The 18,464-nt window shown below is 46.7% G+C and overlaps 1 protein-coding gene across 1 annotated transcript; it reads right to left on the bottom strand.

Annotated features, from left to right (window-relative positions):
• Positions 1-861: 861 nt before the first annotated feature.
• Positions 862-1,955, bottom strand: LOC125512405. Its single transcript, XM_048677501.1, has one exon. It carries the CDS (start codon positions 1,833-1,835, stop codon positions 1,251-1,253), a length of 585 nt encoding a protein of 194 aa, XP_048533458.1. The 5' UTR covers positions 1,836-1,955; the 3' UTR covers positions 862-1,250.
• Positions 1,956-18,464: the final 16,509 nt, after the last annotated feature.

The following is an 18,464-nucleotide window of genomic DNA, read 5'->3' as shown; positions in this document are numbered from 1 at the left end:
TTCACGCCCAACCTCCTTTTTCTGTGCGGGCTTGAATTGCACCACGCAGACAGAGGGAACAGTTGGGGAAAGACCTGGTCAAATTGCTCTGAAGAAGTGACGGGCAGAATCACACCTGTACTGGAGTGAACTAGTAGTGTATATCACTATACCACTTTATATTACATCATTATCTTCTCTGTTCCTAAATAGTATATCCAGATGATTTGAACTGCTAGAACATCTTATATTTATACTTCGTCCTGAAATAAGTGTCTCAAATTAGTACAATTTTTTAGTACAAAGTTGAGACATTTATTTTGAAACGAAAGTATTATTTAGAAACAGAGTGCATGATTCGTCTTGGAATTGGGTTCGTTTCAGGTGCACTTGCAGGAAAACGGAATCAAGAAATCATTCGCAAGAGAAATCCCACAGCGCCTGATCACGCCGAATGGTTCTAACCGAAGATGATGATTGTGCTTGTGCAGGGGCATCGCCATGGAGAATGAGAATCCATTCCTTCCAGCCATAGCCATAGAGAATCCGGAATTCAGTGGGCACGGCCTGCCTTTTTTTGTTGTTGCAACACTTGTACTAGCATTTCAGCTAACCAAGTGTACTAGCGAACTTCCTCTGGTGTTTCATCTCAAGAACATGGCACAGTTATGTCAGGAGGGGATAGGTGGCTGGCTTCAGCCTTGATTATTCTGTAACTATTTATGTTTATATAATAAGTATAAAAAATACATAGAACAATTGTTCTACGGTTTTCGGCTAAAAAAGAAACGAAAAATCAGGAGGGGAGAAGAGTGGAGCGTAGCCTCAGTAAACAACGGTGGAGTCAGTTGAGTAGTAATCACAAGAAACATGGCCAGTATGTAGTCTAGAAGTAGTAACAGTATGTATGTAATTTACATCTGACACAACCTTATTCTACATAGTGTCTATATTACATAAGCAGATAGACGATGATACAAGGGGAGGAAAGGATCCGTATGTACAAGGACAACACAGACGAGCTTCTGTCGGTGGCCAACAAGCAGGACACCACGAGCAGAAGCGCCGCTCACACTAGTGTACATATGCCACATCAAATACCGTCAAAAATCCTACTACAAGAAGATGAAAGAAAAAGGAGGAAGCACAAGGGCAAAGAAGATCAACACGCGCGCGCTCATACGTACTACTGTACTAGCTCAGCTGCACAACGGCTCGTACCGGGGAGCAGACGGAGGCAGAGCAACCTGGATGGATGGATCGCCGGCTCATCACCAGCCGTAGACGGCGCGGGAGCACTTGACCTTGATCCACTTGACGCTGCGCCGCACCGACCCCTTCACCTTGCCCTCCACGTCGTACACCTTGTAGGCCACCAGCCGCTTCTTCCTCTGCAGCTCCGCGTCCGCGTCATCCGTCTTGGCCGGGGCCGGGGCCGGGGCCTCGTTGTCGACCAATGCGGAGAAGGACGGGGTGTAGCTCCTCAGGTTGAGGGAGCGGCGGCCGGCGGAGGACCAGGTGGCTGCGGTGGTGGTGGCGGCGTTGGGCCCCTTGGCCTGGGCGGCGCCGTCGGAGAAAGGCTTGTAGGAGGCCGCGTAGGAGGCGCTGTAGCACCGGAGGTTCAGCCCCGGGGTGGGGCCGGGGCCGGCGCCGGAGACGGTCCTCGTGCTGCTGCTCCGCTGCACGGCGGTCGCCGCCGCGGGGCGCGACAGGGAGGTTGTGCTCCTGGCGCGCTGCACCTTGGTGGGCGCGTAGGAGACGGCGTAGGAGGCGCTGTGGCAGCGGAGGTCGTTGGCCGGCGCGGCGGCGGCGGCGGTGCTCCTCTCGGCCAGCGACACCGACCTCTCCATTGGCATCTTGTTGCGCGGGTGTGGTCACTCTCTTGTCCGCGGAGCTCTGGCGTGAGGAACTGATGGCTGGCTGGTGGCGCCAAGCAGGCAGATGGAGCCTTTTTATAAAAGTGGGTGTGGGTTCCAAGTGTTGATCGGCTCGGCCAGACATGTTGCACGGAACGGTGCACGCTGCTACAGTATGTACGTATATGGTTTGGATTGTAGCAGGCCGGTTCCTAGCCCAGGGTCGGATTGATAGCTTTCTCTCTCAGTTTCCTAGGGACAGGGACGGCGGCATTCCCCTGCTGGCTGCTGGTAGTGTGAGCTCGGTTCATTCGTTTTCTTGATGTTCTTTTGGCCTAACGCACTACGCCAGGATGAGATTTTTTTGCTTTGCGTGCGTGCGCAGAAATCATTGGGCAGCCCAAGAGAAGCGTGAGATTTTTGCCTTGTCCGCGTGTGCACAGATCATAGGGCGGACGAAAACAACCGTGGGGGTGTAGGGGTTTCTGCAGACGTACCCCTGCTTTTTAATCGAAGCAGTAGGATGGCAGGGAACGGAGAGTTGAAACACAGGGTTTAGGTTTTTGTGTGGGTAATTGACATTCAGCCTCACATCTTAATATATAGATATGTATATAAATACGTGTACAAGGACAATATATTAGACCCTACTTTACATGCCCCCTCAATCTGAACTACATACAAGATTCAGATTGGTTCTAAAATGATCTAGCATCTGTCTAGTAGCGGGTTTAGTAAATACATCCGCTAATTGATCATCTGTAGAAATAAACCCGAATTCCAGTTCACAAGCAGCCACTCATTCTCTCACAAAATAGAAATCAATCTCAATGTGTTTAGTCCGAGCATGAAACACTGGATTCGCCGTCATGTAAGTTGTCCCTAAGTTATCACACCAGAATATAGGGGTGCGTTGCCGTGGGACTCCAAGTTCTGTGAGAACTGAGTCTATCCAAATGGCTTCAGCCGCGCCATTGGCCAATGCCTTATACTCTGCCTCGGTGCTTGACCTCGAGACTGTGGGTTGCTTCTTCGAGCTTCAAGATACAAGATTGGGTCCAACAAATATAGCAAAACCACCAGTAAAGCGCCTATCATCAACACAACCTGCCCAGTCTGCATCGGTGAATATACTCACTCCGGTAAATCTGGACTTACGAATCTGTAGTCCCATGTCTAGCGTACCTTTGACATATCTCAGAATGCGCTTGACTGCTTCCCAATGATCCTCCGTTGGCCGAGACAGGAACTGACACACTTTGTTCACTGCGAAGGAGATATCAGGACGAGTGAGGGTCAAATACTGAAGTGCTCCAACCACACTGCGATACCGAAAGGAGTCATCTCTACCCACTAGTGCACCACTATGACGTGAGAGACTCTCGGATGTAGCAAGCGGAGTGGAAGTGGCCTTGCAGTTCTCCATGTTGACACGATGAAGAAGGTCCAAAGCATACTTTTTCTGCATCAAGGTCATGCCCCTGAATGAAAGGACGCTTCCAAACCAACAAAGTACTCGAGGCGACCCAAATCTTTGATGGGAAAGCTAGCAAACAACGACTGCACAAGACGATCCACCGCGGCGGGGGTAGAGCCAGCAATCACAATATCATCAACGTACACCAGCATGTATATCTGTATAGCACCCTGAGAGAAGATGAACAGAGATGCATCTGATCGGGAGGCAACAAAACCGAGCTGCAAAAGGCGCTAACTCAAACGAGCATACCAGGCACAAGGCGACTGCTTGAGACCATAAATAGACCGCTGAAGTTTGCAGAGATGAGAGGGATACGTGGCATCCTCGAACCCAGGTGGCTGCTGCATATACACATCTTCGGCCAAGAACCCATGTAAAAAAGGCATTGCTCACATCAATCTGTCGGAGGCTCCAACCACGAGACACAGCAAAAGACAGAACCAAGCGAACTGTGGCAGGCTTCACCATCGGGCTAAATATATCTCCATAGTCAATCCCATGCTGTTGAGTGAAACCGCGAGCAACATGACGAGCTTTGTGCTTATCAACAGACCCATCCGGACGATGCTTGGTTTTGAAAATCCACTTGCAGCTCACAATATTAACACCAGGTGGCCGAGGCACCAAAACCCAGGTGTTAGTGTGACGAAGAGTAGCAAACTCCTCGGACATGGCGGCGCGCCAGGCAGGTTCACCCAGAGCATCACGATGGGAAATCGGCGTGGCGAAGAAGGCACGGCGGCGAGAGTCATACCGATCCGTGCCATCAGTGTAAGACTTCTCCTTGCGTGTATGATCACGATGGCGTGTAACCATAGCATGCGCTGGAGCTGCATCGCCGGTAGGAGAAGATGGCGGCGACGAGGGCTCGGCCAAGGGTGTCGCGGCTGAGGAGACCTCAATAAGAGGCGACACGGGCCGAGAGACGACGGTGAGCTGGACCAGCCCAGGCGAATGTGGCGGCCCGGGAGACGCATCGGGCGAGGGTGGCGAACCAGTCGTGCCTGCCTCGGGCGGCATGACATGCATGTCCTGAGTATGCACATTGGTCTCATCAGGAAGCAGCGGAGTAGCAACATTTACCTGAGGGGAACTGAAAACAATAGCACCTGCAGAGGACAAGTTATGTGACAAATAGGACAAGTCATATTTACGCACATGGACATCCAGAACCGGTTCATCGGAGGGAAAGGTGAGGGCATGTTCAAGAGAAGCAGGATCAACCAAGACACCGGGTTGGGAGTAAGGAAACACCGTCTCGTCGAAAACAACATCACGAGAGATGTATATCCGACTGAAGGTACGGTCAAGACACTTATAGCCCTTATGCAAAGGACTATAGCCAAGGAAGACACACATCTTGGAACGGAACTCAAGCTTGTGAGCATTGTACTTGCGGAGACTGGGCCAGCAAGCACACCCAAAAATCCGAAGGGAGGAGTAGTTGGGCTGAACATGAAACAAACGGAACAGAGGTGTGTCCTTGTTGAGAACCGGAGTGGGCATACGGTTGATGAGGTAACATGCCGTAAGAAAAGCCTCATCCCAAAACCGAAGTGGAAGAGAGGAGTGTGCAAGCAAGGCAAGGCCAGTCTCAACCAAATGTCGGTGTTTGCGCTCGGCAATACCGTTTTGCTGAGAGGTATGTGGACATGACACTCGGTGAGAGATGCCCGTGCGTCGAAAGTAGCGATGGAGTTTGTGGTATTCACCACCCCACTCGGACTGAACGGCCTTGATTTTATAATCCAGAAGGCGTTCGACATGATCCTGAAAGTTGTAGAAAACTTACTCAACATCTGACTTGTGTTTAAGCAAATAAATCCAGGTGAAGCGCGTGTATTCATCAATAAAACTAACATAATACGTGTACCCTCCCGACGAAGCAAGAGCGGGACCCCAAACAGCTGAATGTATTAATTCAAGAGGTACAGTAGTGATATGAAACGAAGTAGAATAAGGTAGCTGATGACTCTTAGCACACTGACAGGCATCACAAACTAACGATGAGTTATTTGAACTAGAACACGGAAGTTCATGACTTCGAACAATGGAAGTGACCACATTATTTGTAGGATCACCAAGACGTTGATGCCATTGCGACGACGAAACTCGAACACCGGAGGAGGCATGGCGAGATGATGAAGATGATGCACGAGCGAAGGGGACCGAATAGACCCCCCGTAACATCTACCGTGAAGGATGACGCGCCTGGTTGCTTTGACCTTAAAAAGGAAAAAACGATGGTGAAATTCAACAAACAGGTCATTATCACAAACAAGACGATAAACAGAGAGAAGATGCTGGCTAATTTGTGGAACATGAAGGATGTTACGCAGTTTAAGAGATGAACCGGGTAAACGCGAATGACCAATGTGTGAAATACACAAACCTGCACCATTGGCCACCTGAACCTGATCCTTGCCGTCATAGCGCTCGTGAACCTGGAGGCGCTCAAGATCATTAGTCAAGTGATCCGTAGCCCCAGTATCCAGCACCCAAGGAAAGTCGACGATGTTGGTGCAAGCCGAGTTGGCAGAGCGGGAGTTGTGATCCTGATCATAGCGCTTGCTGCAGTTGTCGGCTTCATGGCCCGAGTTCTTGTAAATTTGGCACCGAGGACTCCAGCGGTTGCGACGCCCACCTCCTCCGCCGTTGTTGCCGGTGTTGCCCCCTCCACCTTGCATGCCATTGCCGGCATAACCAGTGTTGCGGTCACGGTCGCCGGTGTTGCCGCCATTACCGCCCTGGCGGCTCTGCCCTGGCTGGCCCTGTCCATCAGCCAGGTGCCCCCCTCCTTGGGAGGGATAGGGGTCGGAGTAGGGCGCGCATCCGCCCACACCGTACGAACCCGAACGGGTCACGACGTTTGCGTAGGGAGACCACCCCTCCACCGCACTCTGCTGTGCCTACAGCACCTCGAAGGACAGAACCAATGAGTAAAACCTAGAGTAGGGCATGAGTGCGTTACTCACGCCCAAGGAGGCGGCGATGGAGTTGTAGGCGGAGCCAAGGCTGGTGAGGATGTGATCGATAAGCTCATCATCGCGGATCGGAGAGCCGGCGGCGGCGGCCATAGTGTCGGCCAGGGCCTTCATCTTGTGCATGTATTCCACGGCGGACAGATCGTCCTTCCTCAGCGATTGAAGTTGCCGCCAGATGTGGCAGACATTTGCGCGGCTCTGGGCGCCGAACATGGCGGCGAAGACTGTCCACACCGCATGCGCCGATTCGCAGCCAATGAGTTGACATGCAATATCCTCCTCCATGGAGGTGAGAAGAAGCCCCTTGACGCGCTGATCTTGAACCCACCATTGGTGGTACTCCGGGTTGGTGACGGTAGTGGCAGCGTTGTCGGTGCCGACAATGAGTGTTTTGGCCTGTGCCGCCTTGGTGCCATCGAGGTGTCCGTGGAGGTTGGCACCGACAAGAACAATGCTGGTGATGCCCCCCTAGAGCATGAAGTTGTGGCGACCGAGGGAGACGGAGATCGTCGAGATGGCGAGCGCGGTGGGGATCGTGGAGACGGGGGAAGAGACGAGGGCGCCGGCAGTTTGGCCGACGGACATAGCGGAGATGACATCGCAGCGGCGGCGCGGATGGAGCGGCGCGCGGCGACAGCGGAGCAAGACGCGACGGCGGCGCGAAAGATGGCACGCGCAGCAGCAGTGATTGGAGCAAGACGCGGTGGTGGCGTGGAAGATGGCACGCGCAGCAGCAGCGATCGGAAGCGGCGGCAGCATACGGGCAAAGCTAGCTAGCTAGCAAGCAGCTAGATGGATTCCTGCGTATGCGCGTACGTGAATTAGCAAGACGCAGTGGCGACACGGAAGAGAGGATCGGGCGGAGGCGCGAGGGACTTGCGGCGGCGGCGACTGCTCTGATACCAAGTTGAAACATAGGGTCTAGGGTTTTGCGTGGGTAGTTGACATCCAGCCTCATGTGTCAATATATAGATGATCACAATTACAATTATATACGTATACAAATACATGTACAAGGACAATATAGTAGACCCTACTTTACATGGAGCTTTTGCGGTGAGTTGTGCTTTCAATACCAGAGAAAGGCACAAGGTTTCTCGGTTGTTTTCATCTAAAATATGCCAAACTTGCTTAAACAATATGATGTCGTGAGTGCTTAAAATCTGACTGCCTCTCACACTCCAGGGTTTTACAGTCCCTAAACCCTAAACGTTGTTGACCTTGGGCGGGGAGTAGGGGTGCTAATAACTCTGATTTTTTATCCCTTCTTCGCTCTGAGCCATTGCTAAGCCAGCTATCCGCTTTCACCTTGCAACCAGTGGCTGCGGTCACTGTTTATGCCGCTGTGGTGCCGTCTAGCCTCTAGGGGAAGACGAGCCATGGCAGGGGCCACAAGCACCTCCCCGCCCCACCGTTTGCAAGGTTAGGCATGTGGCGACATCGGCGAGCTCCCGTGGAGCTTACTTACTCAATAGAATTATTTGATGCACTATACCTTCTGAAATATGTGGGGTTTCCGACATGTTGGCCGGCGTACCCTTAGTACATTCAACGGGTTGGCCTAGATGTAGTGGCATTACAGGATACGATTAAATCTGATTTCAACTCTCGCGATATGCTATCAATCAATCCCCTGGAGCGTTTTTCTTGGAGCTAGGTGTCTGCTCATCGCCATTCTGGGGGTATGTGGTTGGGGTTTAAGAAAGACTGTGCTATGAGATTGTCTCCTTGGACGCCGATATTTTCCCCCTTAGTGCAGTTATTAAGCATCGGGCCATGCTATTAAGCATCGGGCCACGCTCTTTGGTGGGAAATGTTGGTGGCCTATGCCCCAACTGATCACTCACATTAAGCCGAGTTATTTGGGGAACTTGAGGCCAAAGCAGTTGAGGCTACTGCTTGCATGCTGCCAATAGTGGTTGGCGGCGATTTTAACTTGATATGCTCGGGGGCAGAAAAGAAAAATGCGAACATCGATTGGCCTCAGGTCAACATGTTGATGCCCCCATTGCTTCCATGGCATTTAGAGAAGTGGCCAGATCTGGTATGAGGTACACCAGTGTTACCAAACAAGTTAGCGTTCTGGATAGGGTTTTTGTTTCGCCTGACTGGGAAGTTCTCTTCCCTTTATGCATGTTGATTATGGAAACACGCATCAGCTCTGACCAAGTGCCCTTGGTTCTTTCCTCTAGGGAGGAGCGGATCGAACACAACCCTAGAATTTACTTTGGGACTGTGTGGTTTGAAGCGGAGGGCTTCGACTAGTTTATCTGTGATAACCCGTAAGTATAGGGGATCACAATAGTTTTCGAGAGTAGAGTATTCAACCCAAATTTATTGATTCGACACAAGGGGAGGCAAAGAATATTCTCAAGTATTAGTAGCTGAGTTGTCAATTCAACCACACCTTAAAGACTTAATATCTGCAACAAAGTATTTAGTAGCAAAGTAGTATGGAAGTAACGGTAATAGTGGCAAAAGTAACAACAATAGTTTTGTGACAATCGCAACAGTGGCAACGAAAAAGTAACTTAGCAAAGATCAATATGAAATGAACTCGTAGACAATGGATCGGTGATGGATAATTATGTTGGATGGCATTCATCATGCAACAGTTATAACCTAGGGTGGCACAGAATTAGCTCCAATTCATCAATATAATGTAGGCATGTATTCCGTATATAGTCATACGTGCTTATGGAAAAGAACTTGCATGACATTTTTTGTCCTACCCTCCCGTGGCAGCGGGGTCCTAATGGAAACTAAGGGATATTAAGGCCTCCTTTTAATAGAGAACCGGAATAAAGCATTAGCACTTAGTGAATACATGAACTCCTCAAACTACGGTAATCATTGGAAAGAATCCCAATCATTGTCACCTTCACTACTAGAATCAGGATCTTTGCTGTCAGCTAGCTCTTTGTCGTCCGCTAGCTGACAGCAAAGAAGGTCTTTGCCATCAGCTTAAGGAAAGCTGAATGCAAAGAAAGAGCGGACGACAAAGAGGGTGTTTGTCGTCAGCCTGCTCTTTGTCGTCCGCTAGCTGATGGCATAGAAGCTTTCCCGTCAGCTAGCACACGACAAAGAAGGTGGGTGGCGGACTACCGAGAACGACCTAATGGCCACTTTCTTTGACATCCGCTGACTGACGGCAAAGAAAGTGGTCGTTTTAATGACCATTTTCCCCCGGCCCCACCCCACTAGGTAGTCTCTTTGCAGTCTGCTAGCAGACGCAAAGAGCTGTGCCCTAAGTGAAATAGGGTCGGCGCCCGCGCCCCACCCCTCTCCCCCCCCCCGCTCTCCCCCCCCCCCCCCCAGGCCCCGCCACTTCGCCACCCCGGCGCCTCGGTGCCCCGCCCCGCCGCCCCGGCGCCCCACCCCCGATCCTGTTTTGGATCGGGCTATGCCCTGACGTGCCCCGCCGCCATCCGCCGTCCTCGGCGCCGCCCCACCCCGTCACCATCTGCTCCTCGCCTCGCCCATCGCCTCCTCGCCCCTCCTTCGCCCCATGCCCCTCCTTCGCCCCCGCGCGCCGCCGCCCGAGGCCTCTACCTCACATCACCGACGCTGACACCGAACGCTGCTGCCTCACTGCCCCCGCCGCTCGTCCCGACCCGGCTCGCCGCCCCGCCCCCCCGGCGGCGCCCCCCCCCCCCCCCCCCCCCCCCCCCCCCCGGAGCCAAGGTGATTTTTGTTTTTTTCTACTGTTATTTTTGTTTAGGTTTATGTGTTATTAATAGGTTTAGATTAGTGGTAGTATTAGGTTAGTGCTAGGTTTAGGTTTAGATAATTAGAAGAAGAAAAAAATTGAAAAAAATGAATAAGTAGAAGAAGAGGAAAAAGGAAAAAAGGAAGAGGGTAGTGGATCACCGGTCGCCGAGGGGATAGATGGTGGAGCCAGTGGGTCTCACCGGCTTGACGCCCATGCCGAGAATCCCCCGGTTCGAGTGCTGACCCGTCGACCGTGCGTCGACATACTGATTGCTCTCTGACTATAGCGCCAGAAAAGCTCCTGTCTGCTAGGACTACGTCTGTATTTCCCCAAAGAGGAAGGGATGATGCAGCACAGCGACCGTAGGTATTTCCCTCAGTGAAGAAACCAAGGTTATCGAACTAGTAGGATAACCAATCAACACAACATAAACATCACCTGCACACAAATAACAACACCTCGCAACCCGACGTGTTAAAGGGGTTGTCAATCCCTTTCGGGTAACGATGCCAGAAAATTGTAGTAGATTGAAATAATAGACTACAAATAAAATAAAGTGCAGCAAAGTATTTTTGTATTTTTGGTTTAATAGATCTTAATAAAATCACAAAGGAAAAGTAGATCGCAAGCAAATATATGAGGAAGAAGACCCGGGGGCCGTAGGTTTCACTAGTGACTTATCTCGAGAAAGATAACAAATGGTGCGTAAACAAATTACTGTTGGGCAATTGATAGAACCTCAAATAATTATGACGATATCTAGGCAATGATCATTACATAGGCATCACGTCCAAGATTAGTAGACCGACTCCTGCCCGCATCTACCACTATTACTCCACACATCGACCGCTATCCAGCATGCATCTAGTGTATTAAGTTCAAGGAAAAATGTAGTAATGCAATAAGAATGATGACATGATGTAGACAAGATCTATTTATCTATTGCGTAGATATAGATCCCATCTTTTTATCCTTAGTAGCAATGATACATACCTGTTGGTTCCCTTTTCTGTCACTGGGATCAAGCACCGTAAGATCGAACCCACTACCTGGCACCTCTTCCCATTGCAAGATAAATAGATCAAGTTGGCAAAACAAAACCCAAATATCTGAGAAGAAATACGAGGATATAAGAGATCATGCATATAAGAGATCAAAGAAACTCAAATAACTTTCATGGATATAAAAAGATATGACTGATCATAAACTCAAAGTTCATCAGATCCCAACAAACATGCCGCAAAAAAAGTTACATCATATGGATCTCCAAGAGACCATTGTATTCAGAATCAAGAGAGAGAGAGAGATGAAGCCATCTAGGTACTAACTACGGATCCGAAGGTCTACAAAGAACTACTCACGCATCATCGGAGAGGCACCAATGGAGGTGGTGAACCCCATTCGAGATGGTGTCTAGACTGGATCTGGTGGTTTTGGACTCTACGGCGGCTAGATGAATATTTTGTCGACTCCCCTAGGGTTTTGGGAATATTTGGGTATTTGTAGAGCAAAGAGGCGGTCCGGAGGGCACTTGAGGTGGTCACAACCCACCAGGGCGCGCATAAAGTAAAAGAAAGGCCCTTTGTAGAGGGGAGTAGGGATTTGTAGAGGTGCGAGAACTCAAAGCGAAAAACTTAGAGATAAAAACATTTTGAGAGGTCCACCAACGAAAATGACTTAGAGTTCCAATACTTTCCATGCATAGATATATCATAGGCAGTTCCCAAACAAAAAATAAAGTTTATTCCTTTTTCCACCATAACTTTCACTTTCCCTGGCTAACCGTATCCACGGGTGCCCTTCATACCAACACTTACCAAGGAATTTATTATTTGACAACATAAAGTAAATTCATTTTTTTGCATTTCGGGACTGGGCATCCCTAATACCTATGCCTTACTCTCGTGCAATGACAAGTGAATAAACACTCATCTTGTGAATAAAACATCTAGCATGCAAAATATTAGCCACCCCACACCGCTCCGCGAGCGAAACAAACACACAAAAGAGAAGTGTATTTTGAATATTTGAGACGGCACATGCAAATTTGCTTAGAACGGCAAAAGAACACCACATATAGGTAGATATAGTGGACTCATGTGGCAAAACTGGGTTAAAGGTTTTTGGATGCACAAGTAGAGATCATACTTGGTGCAAAGTGAAGGCTAGCAAAAATTGGGAAGCGACCAACCAAGAAACGAATAATATCATAAGCAAGCATTAAGCATAATTAACACCGAATAATGCACCACAAGTAGGATATAATTTCCATTGCATGATTATTGACTTTCGCGCATGCATAGGGAATCACAAACCTTAACACCAATATTCTTATTAAAGCATAATTACTCATCAACATAACTCACATATCACATCATCATCTCTCAAAACTATTACTAAGAATCAAGTTTATTTTGTCCAATGATCTTCATGACGTTTTTCTTTTCTTTATCCTTCTTGGATATCTATCACTTTGGGACTAATTTTCATGTGTTGCTTTTCATAAGCTGAAACAAATATAAGTGAAGATCATGAGCATAACAAATTTTCTTTCTCTCAAAATAATTTAAGTGAAGCAAGAGAGAATTTCTTCAAAATTTTACTAACTCTCAAATAAATCTAAGTGAAGCAAGAGAGAATTTCTTCAAAAATACTAAGCACACCATGCTCAAAAATATATAAGTGAAGCACTAGAGCAAGTCCTAGCTCATAAAAGATTTAAGTGAAGCATAGAGAGCAATTCTAACAAGTCATGACATAATTTTGGCTCTCTCAAATAGGTGTGCACGTGTCCAGCAAGGATTGATGACTTAAAACACAAAATAAAACAAGCAAAGACACATATCATACAAGACGCTCCAAGCAAAACACATATCATGTGACGAATAAAAATATATTCTCGAGTAAAATACCGATAGTTGTTGGAAGAAAGCGGGGATGCCACTCGGGGGCATCCCCAAGCTTAGTTGGTTGCTCATTTTTGGATAATAGCTTGGGATGCAGGGGCATCCCCAAGCTTAGGCTCTTCCATCCTTCCTTCATCCATCGTAAGATATCCCAAAACTTGAAAACTTCAATCACACAAAACTCAACAAAACCATCGTGAGATCCGTTAGTATAAGAATAATAAACCACTACTATAAGTGTTGTATCAAACCAATTCATATTTTATTTTTGTTTTGTATCTACTGTGTTCTGTAAGTGCATCTAGTGCCACCCCTAGTTGGTTTTGGAGTATTGACGACAAACCTAGTTGAGGGACTAACGTGTTTGTGAGAATTGCAGGAAAACACAGGTAGAAGTCCCTCATTGATTCGGTTTTATTACCAGAGATGACCCCTAAAAATGTACGAAGACATTGAAGACAATGGTGGTTTATGAAGATATTCATATTGAAGACAATGACATGAGAAGACTCCCTATGAAGCTTATGGAACTCGAAGACTTAGATCCTTCGTAGTTTTATTTCATTTATGTAGTGTCATAGGAATCGCCGTACTGTTAAGTGGGGTCCAAAAGAACCAGTCAGAATGACTGTAGTGATGCCTAATTCAAATCCTATGTCTTCGAGCGAAGACTTTGAGAGAAAATCTTGTCCAGAGCCAGACAAGTCAGCTTTACTTGTAGCCCAAGTAAAGTTGCCGTGTGAGTTCAAAATTCGACCGTTGGTACACGTGTCAGTTCCTTAGTGACCCAGGGTCATTTTGGACAGATCAGGTTGGGTTGCCAAGTGGCTATAAATAGTCCACCCCCACAACCATAAACGATTGGCTGCTCAGATTTCAGTGCACGGTTTTTGTCGTTTGAGAGCAACCCACCTCGAAGCCTTTGAAAGAAAAATTCCCAGTGAGGAGAAAAGCCCTAACCACCCAGAGCCAGAGTAAATTGGGCATCACTTAAGTCTTCGTGTCTGTGTGATTTGAAGACTTATTACACTTGAGGACTGTGCATCCTCCAGACGGTTAGGCATCGCGTTCTGAGCATCCAAGAGAAATTGTGGATTGCCAGTGAACAAAGTCTGTGAAGGTTTGGGAGTCTACCTTGAAGACTTACCTGAGTGATTGGGCGAGGTCTGTGTGACCTTAGCTCAAGGAGAAAACGGTGAGGACTGGGTGTCTTGGACTAAGTGTCCTTGACTGGGTGTCTGGGACTGTGTGTCCTTTGGTTTAAATACCTAGCCGCTCCAACCAGACGTACAGTTGTCACGGCAACTGGAACTGGTCCAACAAATCATTGTCTTCAACGTGTCACTGGTTTCATCTTCATTTCCTTTCACTTACAGTTATTCATTGTGAAGCCATGGCATGCTTGCTTTATCTTTTGTCTTCACAACATGAATGTATGATCTATTCGGCTTCATAACTTCTTCCTACCTGATCCTTATTACACTGAAGCTGTTTGTCATTGCGCTTTCACTCTATTGAATATATGACCATGGCTGGCATAGTGTAATCTAACTTCCGCTGCATAGTAATAGGCATGATCTTCACTGTTTGTCTTCACAACTCTCACGTTTTGAAGACTTTCATAAAAATCGCCTATTCACCCCCCCTCTAGTCGATATAACGCACTTTCATGTTCCAACTTTTATATGGAAAAAACTCAACAAAGAAAACCATAGAGCCATCAAAATAAGCACATAACACAAAGAAAACAGAATCTGTCAAAACAGAACAGTCTGTAGGAATCTGACTATTTCGAGTACTTCTGTAACTCCAAAAATTCTGAAAAATTAGGACGGCCTGAGAAATTTGTATATTGATCTACTGCAAGTGTAATGGGTATTTTATTGCTCTCTGGTAAAAAATGTAAATTAATTTCTTGAGCGTAAAAGTTTCTATTTTTTCAGCAAGATCAAACAACTATCACCCAAGAAGATCCTAAAGGCTTTACTTGGCACAAACACTAACTAAAACATAAAAAACACAATCGTAATAGTAGCATAATTGTGCTAACACACAAGAACAGGAAGCAAAAAGCAAAAATAAATTTTATTCATTGGGTTGCCTCCCAACAAGCGCTATAGTTTTACGCCCTTAGCTAGGCATAAAGCAAGGATCTAAGTTCTGTCATCCTTGTCCAACGCTTCAATCAAACACTTAGAATCCTTCAAGGATTTCACATAAAGATTTTCAATAACAATAATCCTAGGTATAAATTCAAAGATTTCATTCTTGCAAAAAGGATCTCTTATCACTTCAACAAAATCCGGGTGAACACTAATCATTTTAAGATCTCCATTATTACTATTACTGGAAGTTGCACCCTTGTTCCTGGGTCTCCTACTCTTTATAGGAGTTTCCTTAGTAATTTTAGTGGTAGTAAAAGCCGTGCTTAGATTACTAAAGATTTCTTCCAATTTATCGATCCGAGATGGACTTTCTTCTATTCTTTCATGGATTAAGGTACCCCTCTCTTTTAACAACTTAAAAATAGCTCCCACTTTTGACCCAATATGAGTAGCGAAATTATGCATATTTTTATATATTATTTCCATATGATCTTCGGTGAGCATTTTCTTTTTGATAGCATCTAATCTTTCCATAACATGCTCAAGAGTCGAAATTGTTTCATTAACCATAAGAGGTGGCGAACCTACTAAATTTCCCATAGCATTAAGGGCATCAAAAGGAGAACTCATTAAGAAATTTCCACTGGTAATCGTAACAAGGACGAATCTATACCAAGTGGTGATGCCAACATAAAAACAATGCAAAAGCACAACGGTAGATTGCTTATGGATAGATCTATTATGAGCATTGCAAATTCTATACCAAGCATCTTTTAAAATTTCTCCTCCCCTTTATTTAAAGTTGAGGACTTCGTCCTCGGTAGTGCAAGCAATAGAAGGAGAACTATCCATAACGGCAAACAAAGATGCACGCAGAAACAGATCCGGAAAGAAAACGGCGAACGAGAAAGAGAGGCGAATAAAACGGCAAATTTTTGTGAAGTGGGGGAGAGGAAAATGAGAGACAAATGGCAAATAATGTAAATTGAGAGGAGATGAGATTTGTTATTAGGAACCTAGTAATGAAGAAGATGCTCCCCGGCTACGGTGCCAAAAATTCCTTTTGATTGCTCTCTGACTATAGCGTCAGAAAAGCTCCTGTCTACTAGGACTACGTCGGTATTTCCCCCAAGAGGAAGGGATGATGCAGCATAGCGACGGTAGGTATTTCCTTCAGTGAAGAAACTAAGGTTATCGAACTAGTAGGAGAACCAAGCAACACAACATAAACAACACCTGCACAGAAATAAAAACACCTCGCAACCCGACGTGTTAAAGGGGTTGTCAATCCTTTTCAGGTAACGATGCCAGAAAATTGTAGTAGGTTGAAATAATAGATCAAAAATAAAATAAAGTGCAGAAAAGTATTTTTGTATTTTTGGTTTAGTAGATCTGAATAAAATTGCAAATGAAAATTAGATCGCAAGCAAATATATGAGGAAGAAGACCCGGGAGCCGTAGGTTTCACTAGTGGCTTCTCTCGAGAAAGATAGCAAACGGTGGGTAAACAAATTACTGTTGTGCAATTGATAGAACCTCAAATAATTATGACAATATCCAGGTAATTATCATTACATAGGCATCACATCCAAGATTTGTAGACCGACTCCTACCTGCATCTACCACTATTACTCCACACATCGACCGCTATCCAGCATGCATCTAGTGTATTAAGTTCATGGAAAAATGGAGTAATGCAATAAGAATGATGACATGATGTAGACAAGATCCGTTTATCTATTGTATAGATATAGATCCCATCTTTTTATCCTTAGTAGCAACGATACATACGTGTCGGTTCCCTTTTCTGTCACTGGGATCAAGCACCCTAAGATCGAACCCACTATAGGGCACCTCTTCCCATTGCAAGATAAATAGATCAAGTTGGCCAAACAAAACCCAAATATCGGAGAAGAAATACGAGGATATAAGAGATAAAAGAAACTCAAATAACTTTCATGGATATAAAATGATATGACTGATCATAAACTCAAAGTTCATCAGATCCCAACAAACACACCGCAAAAAGAGTTACATCATATGGATCTCCAAGAGACCATTGTATTGAGAATCAAGAGAGAGAGAGAGAGAGAGAGAGATGAAGCCATCTAGCTACTAACTACGACCCCGAAGGTCTACAAAGAACTACTCACGCATCATCGAAGAGGCACCAATGGAGGTGGTGAACCCCATCCGAGATGGTGTCTAGATTGGATCTGGTGGTTCTGGACTCTCTGGCGGCTGGATGAATATTTTGTCGACTCCCCTAGGGTTTTGGGAATATTTGGGTATTTATAAAGCAAAGAGGCGGTCCGGGGGGGGGCACCCGAGGTGGGCAAAACTCACCAGGGCGCGCCTGGGCCCCATGGCACGCCCTGGTGGGTTGTCCCCTCCTCGGGACTCTCCCCAGGTGCAACCAGGGCCCAACATGTTCCTTCTAGTCCATAAAAAATCTCTGTAATGTTTCGTGGCATTTGAACTCCATCTGATATTGATTTTCTATGATGTAAAAAACACGAAAAAAAAGAACTGGCACTTGGCACTATGTCAATAGGTTCGTACCAAAAAATGATATAAAATGATTATGAAACATCCAAGATTGATAATATAATAGCATGGAACAAATCAAAAATTATAGATACATTGGAGACGTATCTCATACCAGAGGGAGCCTGGGGACGGGCGGGTTAGGGGGTTCCTCGACGCCGATGGAACCCTAAATAGCAAGTATCGTCGGTGCGAGATACATGTGATTGTCGGTGTCGAACACTATGTCCACGTCCCACAAGTAACGCCGGCGTCCGACGTCCCGCGCGCAGCAACAGTTCTCGAGGTCGATGGCGGTCGAACACCTTTGTGAATTTGTCTCGCAGCCTCTGCGATGATGATTAAAAGCCAAGTGTTGTAACTTGAAACACCCAAACCGACTCAATTTGGTTTGGTTGTTTGAAGTTTCAAAACTTGGCTTTAATCCTCATCGCATCGGCTGCCAGACAAATTCGCCAAGGTGTTCGACCGTCATCGGTCCCCAGAAATATTGCTGCGCACGGGACACCGGGCGCCGGTGTCACTTGTGGGATGTGGATTTAGTGTTCAACTCTGAGCGCCACATGTATCTTGCACCGATGATACTTGCTATTTAGGGTTCCATCGATGCCGAGGAACCCCTAACCCTCTCATCCTGTTGTAAATATTTAGTTAGGTTAACGAAAAAACAAAATTGCTATGTTACTCATCTTTCGATTTAAATGTGCAGTTTTCTCGTCGCTGCGAGGGTCTAGTGTTCGACAAGCTCTGCCCCTACGTTCGTGGGTGAGCACAAATGACATCTCCTTCTCCCCACTTCATTTGCTCTATTCCGGTCTTCGTGCCGATGAAACTTGCTAGCTATAGGTGTCTTCAATCATCAGTATGCGTGACCACTATGAGTCTCCCGTTTGAA

This window comes from Triticum urartu, chromosome 6 (assembly GCF_003073215.2).
Source record: "Triticum urartu cultivar G1812 chromosome 6, Tu2.1, whole genome shotgun sequence".
In the NCBI taxonomy this organism is placed as follows: domain Eukaryota; kingdom Viridiplantae; phylum Streptophyta; class Magnoliopsida; order Poales; family Poaceae; genus Triticum; species Triticum urartu.
This window is presented reverse-complemented; position numbering and strand designations above follow the sequence as displayed.

Coding starts and splice junctions, on each gene's coding strand:
- LOC125512405 (XM_048677501.1), bottom strand. CDS start 1,835: ATGCCAATGGAGAGGTCGGTGTCGCTGGCCGAGAGGAGCACCGCCGCC.